Source organism: Physeter macrocephalus, chromosome 1, assembly GCF_002837175.3.
Source record: "Physeter macrocephalus isolate SW-GA chromosome 1, ASM283717v5, whole genome shotgun sequence".
NCBI classification, from domain to species: domain Eukaryota; kingdom Metazoa; phylum Chordata; class Mammalia; order Artiodactyla; family Physeteridae; genus Physeter; species Physeter macrocephalus.
Window position 1 is genome coordinate 89630277 of NC_041214.2, and position 18236 is coordinate 89648512.

At 43.0% G+C, this 18236-nt stretch overlaps 1 protein-coding gene across 1 annotated transcript in view; it reads left to right on the forward strand.

Moving 5' to 3' along the window:
* LOC114486713 (solute carrier family 12 member 8-like) overlaps positions 1-13784 on the forward strand; it is a 36643-nt gene extending 22859 nt beyond the window's left edge. The window contains exons 4-5 of the mRNA XM_028492909.1: positions 12749-12787; positions 13374-13784. Of these exons, the coding sequence (XP_028348710.1) occupies positions 12749-12787; positions 13374-13618 (284 nt within the window). The 3' untranslated portion in view covers positions 13619-13784. The remainder of the gene's footprint in view (positions 1-12748; positions 12788-13373) is intronic.
* The last annotated feature ends 4452 nt before the right edge of the window (positions 13785-18236 follow it).

Here is an 18236-nt window from a genome sequence, read left to right on the forward strand (position 1 = left end):
CTCCGGACGCGCAGGCTCAGCGGCCATGGCTCACGGGCCCAGCCGCTCCGCGGCATGTGGGATCTTCCCGGACCGGGGCACGAACACGTGTCCCCTGCATCGGCAGGCGGATTCTCAACCACTGCGCCACCAGGGAAGCCCTTTACTTATGTTTATTAGCTTATTAAAGGATTATGATAAAGACAGATGAAGAGATACCTAGGGCAAGGTCTGCAAAGGTCCCAAGAGCAGGAGCTTCTGTCCCCGTGGAGTTGGGGTACATCACTCTCCTGGTATGTGGCTATGTTCACCCACCTGGAAGCTCTCCAAACCCCATCCTTTGGGGATTTTTATAGCAGCTTCATCACACATGATCAATTATTAACTCCATTTCTAGCCCCTCTCCCCTCTCTAGAGAAGTGTGTATATGTGTGTTGGGGGTGGTGGTGGTGAAAACTCCAAGCTTCTAATCGCGGCTTGGTCTTTCTGGTGACCAGCCCCCATCCAGCAGCCATCCAGGAGCCCACTGACAGCCACCTCCTTAGAACAAAAGATGCTCCTTGTGTTTTTATCGCTTGGGAATTTACAAGGGTTTTAGGAGCCCTGTGTCAGGGATGGGGTCAAAGACAAATGTTAGAACAAGATGCTTCTAGTGCTCTTATCACTTAAGAAATGACAAGGTTTCAGGAGCTCTGTTCCAGGAACCAGGTGCAGAGACCAATATACAGTTGACCCTTGAACAACATGGGTTTGAACTGCATGGTCCACTTATGCTCGGGTTTTTTTCAATAAATAATACAGTACTACACGGTCCACGGTTGGTTGAATCCGTGGAAGGGAAACTGCAGATAGGAAGAGCTGACTATGGGACTTGAGCATCCGCAGATTTTGGTATCCGAGACCAGTCCCGGAATTAATCCCCTGTGGATACCTAGGGACAGCTGTATATATTTTCTATCATCTCATGGAGGTAGAGAGAGAGAGGGGTGTGTGTTTATGGTAAGAAATAGGCTCTATGATTATGGGGGCTGGCAAGTCCCAAATCTGTAGGATAAGTGAGATGCAGGTAAGAATAGATGTTGCAGTTTTTTGAGTCCAAAACCTAGAAACTCAGGCAGAACTACTATGTTGCAGTCTGGAGACCAAATTCCTTCTTCTTTGGGAAACCTCAGTCTTTGCTTTTAAGGCCTCCAACTGATTGCATGAGAACCACCCACATTATGGAGGGTAATTTCCTTTACTTAAAGTCAACTGATTGTGGGACTTCCCTGGCGGTCCAGCGGTTAAGACTCCGCGCTTCCAATTCAGGGGCCGCGGGTTCCATCCCTGGTCAGGGAACTAAGATCCCCCATGCCACGTGGCGTGGCCAAAAGATAAGAGAAAAAAAAAAAGTCAACTGATTGTACATGTTAATCCCATCTTAAAAATACATTTACAGCAACTTCTAGACTAGTGTTTGACTAAACAACTGGTCACCATAATCTAGCCAAGTTGGCACATAAAGTTAACCATCACATCTGCAAATTCCAGGGGATGAAAGCTTCACTGTTGTGGGGTGTATGGGGTTCTTAGTCCTCTTAGGAGGCCTGGTTGAGGCCACACCTTCCTCAGCTCTTGCTCTACTCCATACCCAGGCCCTTAGCTCAGGGCTCAGCCTTAGCCATAGCCAGGCTAGGTCTGAAAGTTTTCTTTATTAATGTGTGGAAAGCTTAGAGCAAGGTTAGCAACCTCTCTGGTGTGGATGCCTCTCATACTCCTCCCAAACTTACAGGGGCCCCCACTTCCAAAAACGCAAATCCTCCAGCTCAGATGCCTTGTCCTGGCAGCCATTCTCAGGCTTCTGGGATCAACCTCCGATTTTTCCCCTTCCTGGATGCCACCCCACTGCCTAGCACCTCTCCAGCCTGTGTCCAGGGGAGGCCCAGCAACCTGACTGCTGTGGCAGAGGAAGCCCTGGCACTGACAGCCTGGGCCCTGGGCTCTGCCTCATGCAGGGGCTGCTTATGGAACGGTGGAAGGAGAGAAGGGTAAGCTCTCTCTATTTCTATTCTTAAATCTTAGGGCCTCCTCTTAACCCTCTCGCTGGGTGACTTTTTTGAGAAATGGCTCTCCGGAAGTGTCAGTCCCATCCCCAAAGTGAAGTACAAGTTGTATTAATTATTTATTGCTGCACAACAAACTATCCCAACACTTAGTGGCTTAAAGCAACAGATATGTATTGTCTTGTCATTACTGTGGTTCAAGGATCCAGGAGCAACTTAGCTGGGTGCCTCTGGCTCAGGGTTTCTCATGGGGTTGCAGCCAAGCTGTCAGTCAGGGCTGCACTCTCATCTGAAGGCTCCACTGGCAGAGGGTCTGTTTCCAGGATCACTTGTGAGGTTGTTGTCAGGCTTTGTCACGTGGGCCTCTTCATAGGGTTGCCTCAGTAACTGCAGCTGGCTTCCCCCAGGGCTAGCAACCTAAGAGAGAGGGAGGGAGCAAGTGCCCAAGATGAAAGCCACCGTCTTCTCATACGCTCGTCTCAAAAGTGACATCCCATCACTTCTGCGGGGCTCTGCTCATTAAAAGTGAGTCACTCCATCCAGCCCCCGCTCAAGGGGAGCAGATTACACAAGGGCACGAATGCCAGGAGGTGGGGACCACTGGGACCATCTTTGAGTCTGCTACCACACAAATACATCCTTTTGACCTAAAATGATCTCTCCTTTTCAATTCTGACATTAGTTTTACCTGAAAAATCATATTTGAACATGGAAATAAAGGTAAATGTGAAATGCCAAAAATAAGGTAGAGCTCCTAGAGGATAGCATAAAATTAAAATAAGTAGAGGTCATGCCCAAGTCATTTTTAAATAGAAAATATTAATTCTAAAGAATAATTTGGCAGCATATTTATAATTTGAAAAATGTTAAAGTGGCAATTTTGGTATGAAAACTTAAAGACTGGTACAGACTTTAAAAAATTATCCCATGTAGACAATTTAAAAGCACGAACAAAGGAAGAAAATAGTAATTATATAAGTTCATTAAAAATATAAAAACAGCAAAATAAGTAACTGAATAAAACATAACTGAATATAACCTAATCCTTTAGGTACCATATAGTCTACCGTGGCAAACTTTAGATCCATTTTTTTCCCCCTTCTCTATTAACAGAATCATAATTTTGCTTGGAATGGCATTACTCTCAGCTGAAAATCCAACAGATTAACAAATACAGTAATCCCACTTCATTCTCCAACCTTCATCTAAATATCAATAGATGTCAAAATAGAAATAAAGAAAATATTTACCTCTTTTTCTCCCCCCTCCCCATGCTTCTCTACTCATTTATAAAAGGTCTTTCATATAAATAAACCAATTTTTCAATGCAGTGAACTTCTAAACGTTCAAATAACTTGCAGGTGATAAGCATTTTTAAATGTCAGAAGTGCGAGAAGAGAGTAGATGGGGTATGGGCAGGAAGAATGCTGTGCACGCAAATGAAAGAGAAATGGGGAAAGCAAGGGGAAAAAACCCCAAACCGAATCCTGCTGTCTTGGCAGCCCAGAGGTAAAGACGGGCTTGGGAACAAGACTCAGTGTGGTGAGTGCTGTGATAAGCACTAAGCCCTGGGTACTACTGGAGCCAGAGGAAGGCTCCCCGGGACAGCTTCCTGCAGGAGGAAACTCTAACCCCTGTCTTGAGGGATGCGTTAGAGTGAACCTGCCAAGGAAGAGGAACGGGCAGAAAGGCATTCCAGGCAGGGGATCCGCTAGGGGGGTGGGGTGGGGGGCGAGGGGGCACGTGACTTCACGCTGGGGCGCCGCGTGCGTCTGGGGGAGGGCTGTCGGCAGAGAGATGAGGGGGCCAGGGGAGGTGGAGACGGGAGAGACCAGGAGGGCCTTCAAGAGGGTATGGCGTGGCTTCGACTTGACATTGTCGGCGCTGGGAAGTCTCTAAGAGTTTGCTGCAGGGACACTACATTCATCTGGAATCCCGTCCAGGCCTTACTGCTGTGGCCCTGCCTTTGTCCTTTTCCAGCGGGCCCACCCCCGGGGGCGTGGGAGCGGTGGGCAGTGCTCCCTCCGTGCCCTAACCCGGACCTGGCTCCTTGCTGTTCCGCCGCAGGGAAACACGGGAGTGCTCATGGGTGCGTTTCTGGGGTCCTTCGTCGCCCTGGTGGCGCTGGTCACGGTGCTGTCCGGCATCGGGGTTGGGGAGCACTGCGACGTGGGCACCGGTGGCGTCTACTCCATGATCGCGGCGGTCCTCGGCGGGCAGGCCGGAGGCGCCATCAGGCTGCTGTACGTGTTTGGAGAGGTGAGGCCACTGGCCAGTGGAATCTCTTACCTTGCCTTTCTTTCTGCCACCTTCTTCTCATCCACGTTCCCCTCTGACCTGGTGACAGGCAAGTGGGCAGTTGCGGGGAGCTCAGAGTGGAACCAAGCTCCCCTTAGTCCAGGGCTCCTTCCTTTCCACCCCCTTGGCCTCTGGAGTCCTGCTTCCACCAGGGAGCTGGGTCTGGGCTGGGACCATCCTTACAGACTGTTCTAGGGAGGGGAGGGCACAGCAGTGGCCAGAGCCGGGGTGGCAGCTGGGTGGCCCGGTCCCGGGGGCACTTCTGCACTGAAAAGGGGACATTTTGCCTGTGCCAAGGACTTCCTTAGAAGCAGGCTGTTCTCAAATGAACCGGAGCTCTAGGCGCATTGATAGCTTCATGGCCTGAACAGGGAGACTGAAAGCCCCTGTGTGGATGCTGTGTCTGAGAAGGAGAATACTAATGAGGCCCTTCACCAGAGTGGACGGAGGCCCTCAGAAAACCACTGAGTAGGGAGAAGTACTGAAGCGTGTTTAGCTGAAACACAGGGACGGTGACCTAATGCTGAGGAAGCAAATGCAGACATTAAGAAGCAGCTCTTTGTAAGCACTTCTTGGAGTGAAAAAGGCTTTAATGATGGTGCAAAGGGTGGTGGGTGGCTGAAAAAAACAGTTAAAAGAATCTGTCTAAGTAAGAGTACAAGAGTCTCCTCAAAGAAAATATCGGTCTGTTTCTTTTATTTTTAAAGCAGCAGGGGCAGGTATTGTAGCAAAAATACATCTGATTCTCCAACAGCACAAAGCTCTGTGTGTGTGTGTGTGTGTGTGTGTGTGTGTGTGTGTGTGTGTGTGTAGGAGAGATGTGTGGAAGGCAGACACATGGTCAGTGCACTCTTAAAAACCACTTGCCTTTATGGAGAAAGATCTTTAAGCATGGTAGTTTGGAGGTGGGTAATAAACTGCCAGTTTACTTTATTACCCCGGGGATTTGTATATCGATTTTTTTTTACTTCTCTGCTATTTTATAGCCAAGCAGGCTGCCAGATGGACAAACAGCAGTCCGCACTTTCCCTGCTGTCTGGGTAGACAAAAAGCTCCACTCTTGAAGCAGATACCACAGACAGGGGACCAGCGCTGATGTTTGGGCCTCCACACCTCCCAGAGAGAGGAAGCCTCCTGTATGTGAGGTGACTTGGAGGAAAGGTGCTCACAAAGAAAGACACAAGCTACCAAAACTCAAGAAGAAACAGAAAATCAGAATACGCCTACATAAGTAAAGAGATTGAATTAGTAATCAAAAAACTTCTTACTAAGAAAAGCCAGAAACATTGGTGCCCCTCTAGTCAGTGTCCTCTCCATGCCTCTGCTTCTTCTGCAGTTGAGCTGGGTGGGCTTTCTAATCAGGGTTTGGCTGCTGCATAATCCTTTGTATATGTTGCTAGATTCAGTTTGCTAGTATTTTGTTGAGGATATTTGCTTATATATTATGAGGGATGTTGGTCTGTAGCTTTCTCGTGATATATTTGTCTAGTTTTGGTGTCGTGATCATGCTGGCCTCACAGAATGAGTTGGGAGGTGTTCCCTCCTCTTCTATTTTTGGGAAGAGTTTGTGAAGGATTGGTGTTAATTCTTCTTTAAACGTTTGGTAGAGTTTGGTGGTGAAACCATATGGTCCTGGGCTTTTCTTTGCAGGAAGTCTTTTGATTACTAATTCAATCTCTTTACTTATATAGGCGTATTCTGATTTTCTGTTTCTTCTTGAGTTTTGGTAGGTTGTGTCTTTCTAGCAATTTGTCCATTTTATCTGGGTTATCTAATGTTTTGGCTTATAATCATTCATAGATGCCCTTATAATCTTTTTTTTGTTTTTGTAAGATTGGTAGCAATGGCCTCCCTTTCATTCCTGATTTTAATCATTTGAGTCTTCTCTCTTTTTTTCTTAGTCAGTCTAGTTAAAGGTTTGTCTGCAAAGAAGGAATTTTTGGTTTTGTTGCTTTTCTCTATTCTTTTTCTGACCTCTGTTTCATTTATTTCTGCTCCAATCTCTATTATTTCCTTCCTTCTGCTTACTGTGGGTTTAGTTCACTCTTCTTTTTCTGTTTTCTTAAGGTGGAAGGTTATGTCATTGATTTGAGATCTTTTTCTTCCAGGATGTGGTTGGGTTTTCTGAGGGTCCTTATTCCTGGTTCTTATTACCCCTAATTCCCTCATCCTAGGGCATGCATGCACTCATGTGTTTTTAGTAATTGCCAGAGGAGATGGCCTGTTGTGCCCCAGAGCAGGGTCAGCAAACTTCTTCTATAAAGGGCTAGATAGTAAATGTTTTAGTTTTTTGTGAGGGTGTCATAGGTCTCTGTCACAGTGACTCAACTCTGCTGTGTTAAGTGTGAAAGCAGCCATAGACAGTTTGAAGCGGGCATGGCTGTGTGCCAGTCAAACTTATGCCCAAAGCAGGCGGCAGCAGGATTTGGTCACAGGGCCAAAGTTTGCCGGCCCTTGCCCCAGAGCATCAACGTTTAGGAGATACAGACGCCTAAAATAATGATTTTTAAAGCTTACAAAATCTTTCCATTGCCTTGCATCCTCCCAAACCCTTCCCCATTCATCTCTCTGAGACGTTGGTGCTGGGCCTGTAGTGTGGGGTCAGACCCCTGGACCAGTGGAGGAGGCGATGAACTGGGGTCTCTCCTCACTCTCTGCCCCACTCACCTGAGCACTTCTTCGGGGCTGCTTACCCTGGACACCAGAATATCCAGCTTCAGCTTGCACTGTCCTGTCTAAAAGCATTTATTCATGGCTTACCTGCTCTTTGCTAGACTCTGTAAAAACAGTGGAGGACTGGAAAACTTTCAGGGACCCGGGGTTTGCATTGTGGGAGGGAACACATAGGTAGGACATACAGCCAACCAATTCAAACTTTAAACTAGGGATTTCGTGTGAGAAGGGAAGGGCTGTGGAGGGACAGCTCTGGTTTTCTAGGTAGGTACCCAAAGATGGAAAGAAAATTGCCTATGATTGTGAAAATGCAATTTTTTAAAAACAGAGGCCTTGGAAGGGAGGCATTACACCCTGAAAATATAGCGGGTGACACCCCCTGCTTCCTGTGGCAGAGGGTTCGAAGTTCTCTGTAGAGGACGAAAGAGAAAAACGAATGCCTGTGATTATAAACTTTAAGAGCAGATTAAAAAAATTGTTTTAATATAATAAATTCTGGGGAGGTTTATACATTAAACAAATCGAAAGGGATGTTTTCCAATGAAGAGGAGCTTCATGGTTGGAAGGGAGACCACGTCTAGGGTGGTTGGATTGCTCTGGGGAAGGGCTGGCAGCCCCTGTTGTCCACACCTCTCCCGAGGGGAGGCCGGAGCCCAGGCCAGGCCTGAGCTCACTGGCTGAGAGCCGGCTGTTGGGGAGCCTTGCACGCTAGATGCACTGCGCTCTATGTGCCCAGATACAGTTTTTGCATAAACAGAATAATACTCTCAATATGTTTGTTTTTATTTTCCTTTATAAAATTGCTTTAAAATTACAAAATGATGTTCGTTGTAGCCAGTTAGCGTATCAGAGATAATTTAAAGAAAACGTAGTTTCCCTCCCCTCCTGCAGTAACCAGTGTGAACACCTAGCATCCTCTTCAGCACCTTTCCCTGTGCTCATCTACGTGAATTTATGGATTTTTGAAGTGCTTGCTTGTTTTTAAAAAAATGGGGACAAATTACATACTCTATTCCATGACTTTTATTTATCACTGAACAGTAAGTCATAGACATTCTTCTAGGTCAATGCTTTGAATCCATGCTTTTAAAGTAGTTGCTTTGTATTGTATAATATGGATGTACGGTAATTCGTGGCACATTCTTTCTTTATTCATTTTTTTACTCTCCTATGTAAGAGTAGTTTTATCCTTTTCTCATTTCTAGAAGTCTGTAATTTTGCACTTTCTCTTTTCCTCTTAATCAGGTTGCCAGGTGTTTATATATTTTATTGATCTCAAAAAAAATCAGTTTTGTTCTTTATATCCTTTCATTTTTTTCTTTCATTTCACTAATTTCATATATCCTTTTATTAAATATTTCTTCGTACTGTCTTTTTATTTATAATGATTTTTAAAGTCACTTCTTAAGTTAATACTTTGTTCATGTATTTTTCTGCATTTTTAAACTAATATAAGCATTTAGAATTATACTTTTTTCCCCTTCTGAATGCACGATTAATGTGCTTCCCAAGTTTTAGAATCAATCCTTTTTATTACTTTCTAGATAATTTGAAATTTTAAAAATTTCTCCATATTTTGCCAACGTGGCTCAAATTTATTTCTGTTGTATTTTCCCCCTTGTTGATTTGGAAGTTCTATTGATACTAAGCTTTTCATTCTGTGAGTAGTTATTTTCTACTTTTAGAAGCTATAATTATACTTTTTCTATATTTCCCAAACAAAAACATTACTTGTTAGCTCCTCCACATACCAAATATGAAATCTCTATGATACTTTTACTTACCTACATTCCATAATTACTCTTACCTCTTACCCCCAAATCCTTAGATTTTGAAAAGGTGGTTTAATTTTGGGCTGTTATAACTTTCCCTTAAAAGTAAGTCTCTTCAGTTTCAAGAATCCTTACTTACAACTTATGTTGCAAATTTCCAGTGACATTACCATCATCTGTTTAGCATTAACAAAGTATTTTATGAAATTCATGGCTAACTACTATTTCCTTTACATCAGTAGCTAGTAATAAAGTAATAATGATAATGCCAATAGCTATTATTTCTCCAACTCTGAGCCAGGTATTGTTCTAGGACTTTACGCAAATTATCTCATTTAATCCTCACAATAACCTTTTTTTTTTTTAAAGGTGGTTTCTTCTTCTTCTTTTTGTTGCTATTTAAATTCTCTTTTTTTTAAATTGAAGTATAGTTGATTTACAATAGTGTGTTAATTTCTGCTGTACAGCAAAGTGATTCAGTTGTGTGTGTGTGTGTGTGTGTATATACACACACTATACACATCCATTCTTTTTTTTTAATATTTTTTTCCATTATGGTTTATCATAGGATTTTTTTTTTTTTTTTTTTTTTTTTTTTTTTGTGGTATGCGGGCCTCCCCCTGCTGTGGCCTCTCCCGTTGCGGAGCACAGGCTCCGGACGCGCAGGCCCAGCGGCCATGGCTCACGGGCCCAGCCGCTCCACGGCAAGTGGGATCCTCCCAGACCGGGGCGCGAACCCGGTTCCCCTGCATCGGCAGGCAGACGTGCAACCACTGCGCCACCAGGGAAGCCCCCTATCATAGGATATTGAGTTTAGTTCTTTGTGCTATACAGTAGGACCTTTATCCATTCTGTATATTATAGCTTACATCTGCTAACCCCAGCCTCCCACTCCATCCCGCCCTCAATCACCTCCCCCTTGGCAACCACAAGTCTGTTCTCTATGTCCATGAGTCTGTTTCTATTTCGTAGATAGGCTCACTTGTGTTATATTTGAGATTGCACATATAAGTGATATTATTTGTCTTTCTCTTTCTGACTTACTTCACTTAGTATGGTAACCTCTAAGTCCATCCATGTTGCTGCAAATGGCATTATTTCATTCTTTTTTATGGCTGAGTAGTATTCCATTGTATATATGTACCACATCTTCTTTATCCATTCATCTGTTGATGGACATTTAGGTTGTTTCCATGTCTTGGCTATTGTAAATAGTGCTGCTGTGAACATAGGGGTGCATATATCTTTTTGCATGAGTTTTGTCTGGGTATATATGCCCAGGAGTGGGATTGCTGGATCATACGGTAATTCTGTTTTTAGTTTTCTGAGGAACCTCCATACTGTTTTCCATAGTGGCTACATCAACTTATATTCCCACCAAGTGTAGGAGGTTTCCCTTTTCTCCACATCCTCTCTAGCATATGTTATTTGTAGAGTTTTTAATGATGACCATTCTGACCATTGTGAGGTGGTACTTCATTGTAGTTTTGGTTTGCATTTCTCTAATAATTAGTGATTTGAGCATCTTTTCATGTGCTTATTGGCTATTTGTATTTCTTCTTTGGAGAAATGTCTGTTTAGGTCTTCTGCCCATTTTTCAATTGTGTTGTTTGTTTTTTTTGTTGTTGAGTTGTATGAGCTGTTTGTATATTTTGGAAATTAAGCCCTTGTTGGTCGCATCATTTGCAAATATTTTTTCCCATTCTGTAGGTTGTCTTTTCATTTTGCTTATAGTTTCCTTTGCTGTGCAAAAGCTTGTAAGTTTGATTAGATCCTGTTTGTTTATTTTTTGTTTTTATTTCTGTTGCCTTGGGAGACTGACCTAAGAAAACATTTGTATGATTTATGTCAGAGAATGTTTCATCTATGATCTCTTCTAGGAGTTTTATGGTATCATGTCTTATGTTTAAGTCTTTAAGCCATTTTGAGTTTATTTTTGTGTAAGGTGAGAGGGGGTGTTCTAACTTCATTGATTTACATGCAGCTGTCCATCTTTCCCAACACCACTTGCTGAAGAGAGTGTCCTTTTTCCCCTTGTATATTTTTGCCTCCTTTGTTGAAGGTTAATTGAATGTAGGTGTGTGAATTTATTTCTGGGCTCTCTATACCTCACAATAACCTTTTTTTAAAAAAAAAATTATTTATTTATGGCTGTGTTGGGTCTTCGTTTCTGTGCGAGGGCTTTCTCTAGTTGTGGCAAGTGGGGGCCACTCTTCATTGTGGTGCACGGGCCTCTCACTATCGCGGCCTCTCTTGTTGTGTAGCACAGGCTTCAGACGCGCAGGCTCGGTAATTGTGGCTCATGGGCCCAGTTGCTCCATGGCATGTGGGATCTTCCCAGACCAGGGCTTGAACCCGTGTCCCCTGCATTGGCAGGCCGATTCTCAACCACTGCGCCACCAGGGAAGCCCCCTCACAATAACCTTTTGAAGTAAGTACTATTATTATCTGTGTTTCACAGAGGCAGACATGAGCCACAGAGCGGTTGAAACACTTTCCCAAGTCACACAGCTAAGGCTGGGAGCCACAGCATTTGGCCTTAGGTAGTTTGGTTTCATAGGCTATGCTTCCGACCACTGTGCTCTTGTCACGTATCCTCTAGAGGTTTTACTTTTTTTGTTACCGGCATCTTTGGGCTAAAAAGTGATTTTAGGTACAAACCTGAGAGAGGAGCACTACTGGGGTTACTTCAGTAATCGGTTTGGAAGCTCCAGGTGCAAACAGTCATATTCAAGTTCTGGCATCACCCTCTGCATGTGAGAGACCTCAGACACCTGGGAAAGTGATGCCTGTACAAACAACAATCAGTACTACATTTTTAACATTTGTTTATAAAACTCAGGTATATCTGACCATGAGGAGTCCTGTTGATCTGGCCAAATACTGATGAAATAGCATCATTGTCACCATCACACTCTTGGCATTTAGTCAAGAGTAAGTTTGAATTCTGAGGTGAATGCAGAAAAATACAGATTCCTCTCTCTCTCTCTCTCTCTGTCTTCCTCCCTCCCTCCCTCCTTCCCTCCCTTCTCTGATTGTCTTTCCCCTACATTTATTGGGCTTCCCCCCTCACCCAAATACAGACAGAAATGCCTACTCTAAATTTGGGGAATACCGACAATGATGCTATGTCTAGCTGCAAAGTGAGCCGATCTCAGTGAAGAATGGAGCCTCCTTCGCGAGCTCCCCTCAAACACAGAAATCGTATAAGCCTTCTTGTCTTTATATAAAAGGACTAGAACTTAATGGTGTCTGCTTCCCGGAGCATTTTTCATACAGTCAACGTATCATAAAGTATTTATAGATTGCTTGCAACGTAGTTAGCAAATGCAGGGGATTTTAGAAGGCGCAATCATCATACAATTTTTTTAAAGATGTTTGCATTCTTGGTGGGGGGCGACAAACTTATATGCATGAAATAATAATAGAATACAGAGCCAGATAATTAATTACAAGGTACCAGCAGTAAGCATAGTATTTATTCAAAAACAGGGGATGAGGAAAGGCTTCATGGAAAAGGAGGAACTTGACTGAGGTTTGAGTAGAATTTGTTTCCTGAGAGCAACAAGTGCAGAGCCACAGTGATGAGAGTGCCCTGCTGGCCCTGGGGGAGGGTAAAGGGACCAACCCGATAAGAGAAGGGGGCTGAGGAGCTATGGAAAATGAGGTTGGTGTTCTTTTCAAATATTTATTTGAGATTATGTTTCAGGTTTTTTAAGAGGTAGCATCATGACTCTCTGGCAAATATAAAATAAACATGTGCCAAAGGGTTTATTTAACTCATTAATTAGTGGAGGAGCCAGTACGACGTTAAGGTTGAGAAGTGAGGTATGGACCCTCGATGGATACAGATCAAATCCATAAATTCCTAGTTCAGCAGTTTCGTAAATAAATATAAGGATAAGATTGCTAGGTTAGATACAAAACCGGTTAATGTCTTACAGGACCACAAACCCTAATCTTTTGTGTTATCTGTTCCACCAGGCAGGAGTTCTGTACATCTCTGCGGGAAGAAAAAAATCCGTAAGTTAACATGTAACTTCACTAAGTCTGGGACATTTAATACATTAATCAGTAGTAAACAGTGAGTAGAAGTAAGTACATTCACTTAGACAGTCCTTGGGTAGCCTTTGTTCTGTATGACATTGGAAGGATGTGCTGCCCACCTTTTTTTTCTTATTTCCAAGTTTTAGGTAATTTTAAAAATAATAGTGACATGCAAAGAAATAGAGAAAAAACTGGGGTTTGCTTCAGTGCCCTTCTAAGGCTTTGAGATGGGACTCCCCTTGTGCTTCTCTTCTCTATTTAGTTCCTCACAGGAGCGTCTATAGGTCTCTTTGGCCCAGAATCCCATCTTCTTCCTTCCATAATCTTTTCCTCTTAGTTACCACTGACAATCATTCTCCCCTCTGGATGGTGGGAGAGATGTAGACGAGAAGAAGGGGGGCCCCAGGCAGGACTCCTGAGCAGGAAGGGCTCATTTAACCCCCACGATGGTTCCTGGGTGTTGAATTCCGAAGGTGAGCAGGGTCCTCAGCGCCGGGCAGCCCTGATGCTTTTTTCTCTTGCTGACTCTTCCTACCTCGAATTGCCTGTCGGTGTGTTGCAGGTGCCATGTATATCGCTGGCTTCGCTGAATCCATCTCAGATCCGCTGAGCCTCGGGAGTCCCTGGGCCGTGCGAGGAATTTCAGTTGCGGTGCTTCTGTCCTTGCTGGGGACTAACCCAGCAGGTGTCAACTGGGTAATCCGCCTCCGGCTGCCGCCGTCGCTCCTGCTGGCCGCGTCCACGCTGGACTTTGTGGTGGGCCGTTTCACACACCTGGACCCAGGTAAGCCTTTTGGAGTTCAGTAGACGGCCTTATGTGGGTCTGCGCTGCTTCCTAGATGTTTGTAGGTCTGGGTTTGCAAGACGACCCCCAATAGCCTTTACCTGCAGTGAGTGTGTGCTGTTCCCGAGCAGCTGAGGGGTGTGTCATGGTGCAGTTTTAGAGGCCAGAAAGCCCCTCCTCACATAGACATCTTCACTGGGCACATTTCCCATGTTTCTTTTTATTTACTTGCTGTTTAAAAAAAAAACACACACAGAAGAAAATTTAGATAAAGGCCAGAATTAAGTAGAACTGGGTTTGACAAAGATCAATTCATGATAGTGATTATACGCAAGAAATAGATTTGGGAGTAGGGAAGGAAATAGATTTTAATTTTATCTGTCATATTTTATTTCTTTTTAAAAAAGGACTTGATGCAAACATAACAAATGTTAACAATTGTCATTTCTGGGAGAGCGGGACCGATATGTGTTTGATTGTCTATAGTTTTCAATATTAAGTTTTTTCAGAACAAAAATATGAATCTATTAACTAAGCTTAAAGAAAGAAAATAAACAACAGGGTATTCTTTTGCACCATTTGGAAATGGTGTCATATATTGATAATCAATCAATCACTGTTTACTCTAACCCTGGATTTTCTGCAGCCTTGAGGGTACCTGGCAACTCTAATCCTAAATCCTATGCTTTGAGTGAGACGCTGTTACCCAAAGTGTCCATAATTTTGTAGCTATGTGATTTGGGGTGGTTTAGCATCAAAAGTCTTTGTTTCTCTCCAGAGTACGGAACTATTCCTGGGATGCTGTAGGAAAAAATAACTGCCTGACATTTCACACTTTGGGGACTTTGTCTTTTTATGGCAACAGTGACGAGGCATCTACATTGGAATATGGACAGAGAAAGGGAGCTGGGGCCACCAGCTGTGTTAACAAAGAAAAAGGAAAGAGATCAAGAGCGCAGACCAGCCACCTCTAATGGTGGTGGTGGAGGCGACGGCCGCTGTATTGGATGAGCACTTCTGTGCCAGGCATTTTGGCTAGCACCTCACAGGGCTTATCTCATTATCATAACCTCATGGCGGAGGAACAGTTATACCCATTTAACAGATGAGGAAAGCGGGGGTTATATAATTTGTAGTAACACACGGCAGATCTGGGTGTGAAACTGGATCTGTTTGACTGTAAAGCTGAGCTCTTTCCTGAGGTGGGAACACTACCACTGTCTTTCTATCACAGCGGCTCTTCTTTACCCCTTCAAGGCTGCCCCTGGGGTGTGTTCTAAACAGTCTCGTCTTTCATAAAAGTGTTGGTTGTGGGAAGGTGACAGTTCAGTTGGTACACCCTCATCTGGCTTTATTGCTTTTTCATCTATTAAGATTATTCTGTGGGAAAAGTCACTCATCTGAGCTCCCTGCGTGCCCCCTACCGTCTGTCATCCTGGTCCGTCCCCCAGAGCCTCCAGACTGCCCCATGATCTAGCATCTAAAGTGTTACCTAACCCCTGTACATCGGGGAGCCCCCAGGGCCCACTCCAGTGCTAAGGGCCAATGCAATGTCCAGCCTGATCACTCCAGCCTGAGCCTTGCAGCTTGCTGAACATTTGGAGCATCTTCATTGGGGGGAAGGAGTGATTTTTTTCCTGGCTTTGCACCATGCTGCAGAGACAGCCCACATCCTGAGAGAGACCTGTTTGGCCATCAAACTGTCAGTGAAGGTGAGAGAGAGAGAGAGAGCGAGAGCGAGAGCGAGCGCACTACAGACTTCATGCCTGGGTCCTTTCCACCCGCTGACATGGTTGCCGCAAGAGCATAAGTAGTTAAATTGCACGGTGATACTACTGGCTTCTTTGAAACCTCAGTAGGCTGTCGTATTTGCTTTCTTGATTAGAAGTTTTCTTGGCTGCTCTTTTGACTTACTCCAAATATTTCTCTTTCCTTCTGGTCAGTACATTACCAGGGTGTAGTGCGAAATGAAATTTATTTTCAATTATTCCCATAGTAACTGGCCCCTCTAGAATCTGTTTTTGGTATCCCTGGTGTTTTATATGGGCTACTTTCTTTGCAGTTAAAAATCCAAACTGAAACTAGACCATAAACCTTCAGAATGGGTTTAGCAGAATTATTTCAACTCTTTTAAAAAAATGACATACATGTAGACATTTGAAAAAAAAACTGGAAGAGAGACTGGAAGGAACTAAGCCCAAGTGTTAACAGTGGTCATCTTTCTGCTGAGATTATGGGTGGCTGTATTACCTTGTTTCTACTTTTCCTTCAATTAGTTAGTGCTATTTTAAAAAAAATTAATAGACTTCAGTTTTTAGAACAGTTTTAGGTTTATAGAAAATTAGCACAGAGTACAGAAGTCCCCATATCCTTTCTCTCTCCTTTCCCTGCCCGTTTCCCCTATAAAACCTTGCATCAGTGTGATACATTTGTTATAATTGGTGAACCAATAGTAACACATTATTATTAACTAAAATTCATGGTTTAGATGAGGATTCATCCTTTGTGTTGTATAGTTCTATGGGTTTTGACAAATATATAATGATATGTATCCATCATTACAGTATCATACAGAATAGTTTTAATGCCTTAAAAATTCCTGGGCTCCATATATTTCACCCCCATCCCCTACCGCTAGTCCCGAACTCCTGGCAACCACTGATCTTTTTATTGCCTCTATAATTTTGCCTTTCCCAGAACGTCATATAGTTGAAATCATACAGTAGAGGGCCTTTTCAGCCTGGCTTTTTTTCACTAAGTATTATGCATTCAAGGTTTCTCCATGTTTTATGTTTTGTTTTTGTGTGTGTGTGTGCCTTGATAGCTCATATCTTTCTATTACTGAGTAATATTCCATTGTGTAGGTGTACTGCAGTTTGTTTTTTTTGTTTTTGGTCCATTCACCTGTTGAAGGACATTTTTGTTGCTTCCAGCTTTTGGCAATTATGAATAAGACTTCTATAAACATTTGTATGCAGGTTTTTAATGAAGATGTAACTTTTAAACCCATTTGAATAAATACCTAGGAGCATGGTTGCTAGATCATATGATAAGACTATATTTGCCTTTGTAAGAAACTGCCAAACTGTCTTCCAAAGTAGCTGTACTGTTTTGCATTCCCATTAGCAACAAATGAGAGTTCCTATTGCTCCACATCCTCGTCAGCATTTGGTGGTGTCAGTTTCTTGGATCTTAGCCATTCTGATAGGGGCATAGTGATATCTCATTGTTACTTTAATTTGTAATTCCCTAGGATATATGATATTGAGCATGTTTTCATATGCTTATTTGACATCTGTGTATCATTTTTGGTGAGGTCCCATTTTTTAATTGGGTTGTCCTCTTATTGTTGAGTTTTAAGAAGTCTTTTTATATTTTGGATATAAGCCCTTTATCAGATATATGTTTTACAAATATTTTTCACAGTCTGTGGCTTGTCTTTTCATTCTTTTAGCAGAGCCTTTTGCAGAGCAGAAGTTTCTAATTGTAATGAAGTCTAACATCAGTTTTTTTCTTTCTTGGATTATGCTCTTGGTGGTGTATCTAAAAACTCACTACTAAACCCTAAATCACATAGATTTTCTTCTATGTTATCTTCTAGAAGGTTTATAATTTTGTGTTTTACATTTAGGTCTATGATCCATTTTGAGTTAATTTTTGTGGAAAATATACGGTGAATATCTAGATTTTTTTTTTTTTTTTGTCATGTGGATGTTCAGTTGTTCCAGCACTGTTTGTTAAAAAGACTATCCTGTTTTCATTGAATTGCCTTTGCTCCTTTGTCAAAGATCAGTTACCTGTATTTGTGTGAGGCTATTTCTGGGCTCTTTGTTCTGTTTTATTGTTCTATTTATCTATTCTCCAGTACCACTCTTTTATGATTATTATAGCTTTATAGTGGGTCTTGGAGGTGGGTAGTGTCAGTCCTCCACATTTGTCCTTTTTCAGTAGTGTTATTTTTAAGGTCAGGAAAAAAAAGTTTTTGAAATACTTTTAAGTCTAACTTTATTCCTTTCCCTTTCCTTAAATATAAATGACTTTAAAGATCCAAACAATCTTAAATGTATAAAGTAAAAATGTAGGAAGTGATAAAAAACAAACCCTCCATTTCCCCACTTCTATTCTCCAGAGGGAGATTGGTAGGTATTCATTGCTATTGCTGTTGAACAGATTACCCCCAAATTTAGTGGCACAGAACAACAATAAACACTTATTATTTCTTGCCTTTTCTGTGGGCCAGGAATTTGGGTATAGCTTGGTCAATGGTACTGGCTCAGGGTTTCTCATGAGGTTCAGGGGCCGCGGACATATGAAGGCTTAACTGGAGCTGGTGGATCTGACTGGCAAGTTTTATTGGTTGTTGGCAGGAGGCTTCAGTTCCTCTCCATGTGGTCCTTTCCAGAGAGCTGCTTAAGTGTCCTCAAGTCATGGGGTGATCAGATTCCTCAAGAACAAATGAGAGAGTGAGAGCAAGAGAGCGAGGGAGGGAGGGAGGGGGGGGAGAGAGAGAGAGAGAGAGAAAGAATGCGTCATTCTTTTTATGATCTAGCCTCAGAAATCACATAGCAGCACTTTTACCACAGGCTATTTGTTAGAAATGAGTTACTTAGGCCCTCATTCAAAGGGAGGGGATTTAGTTTC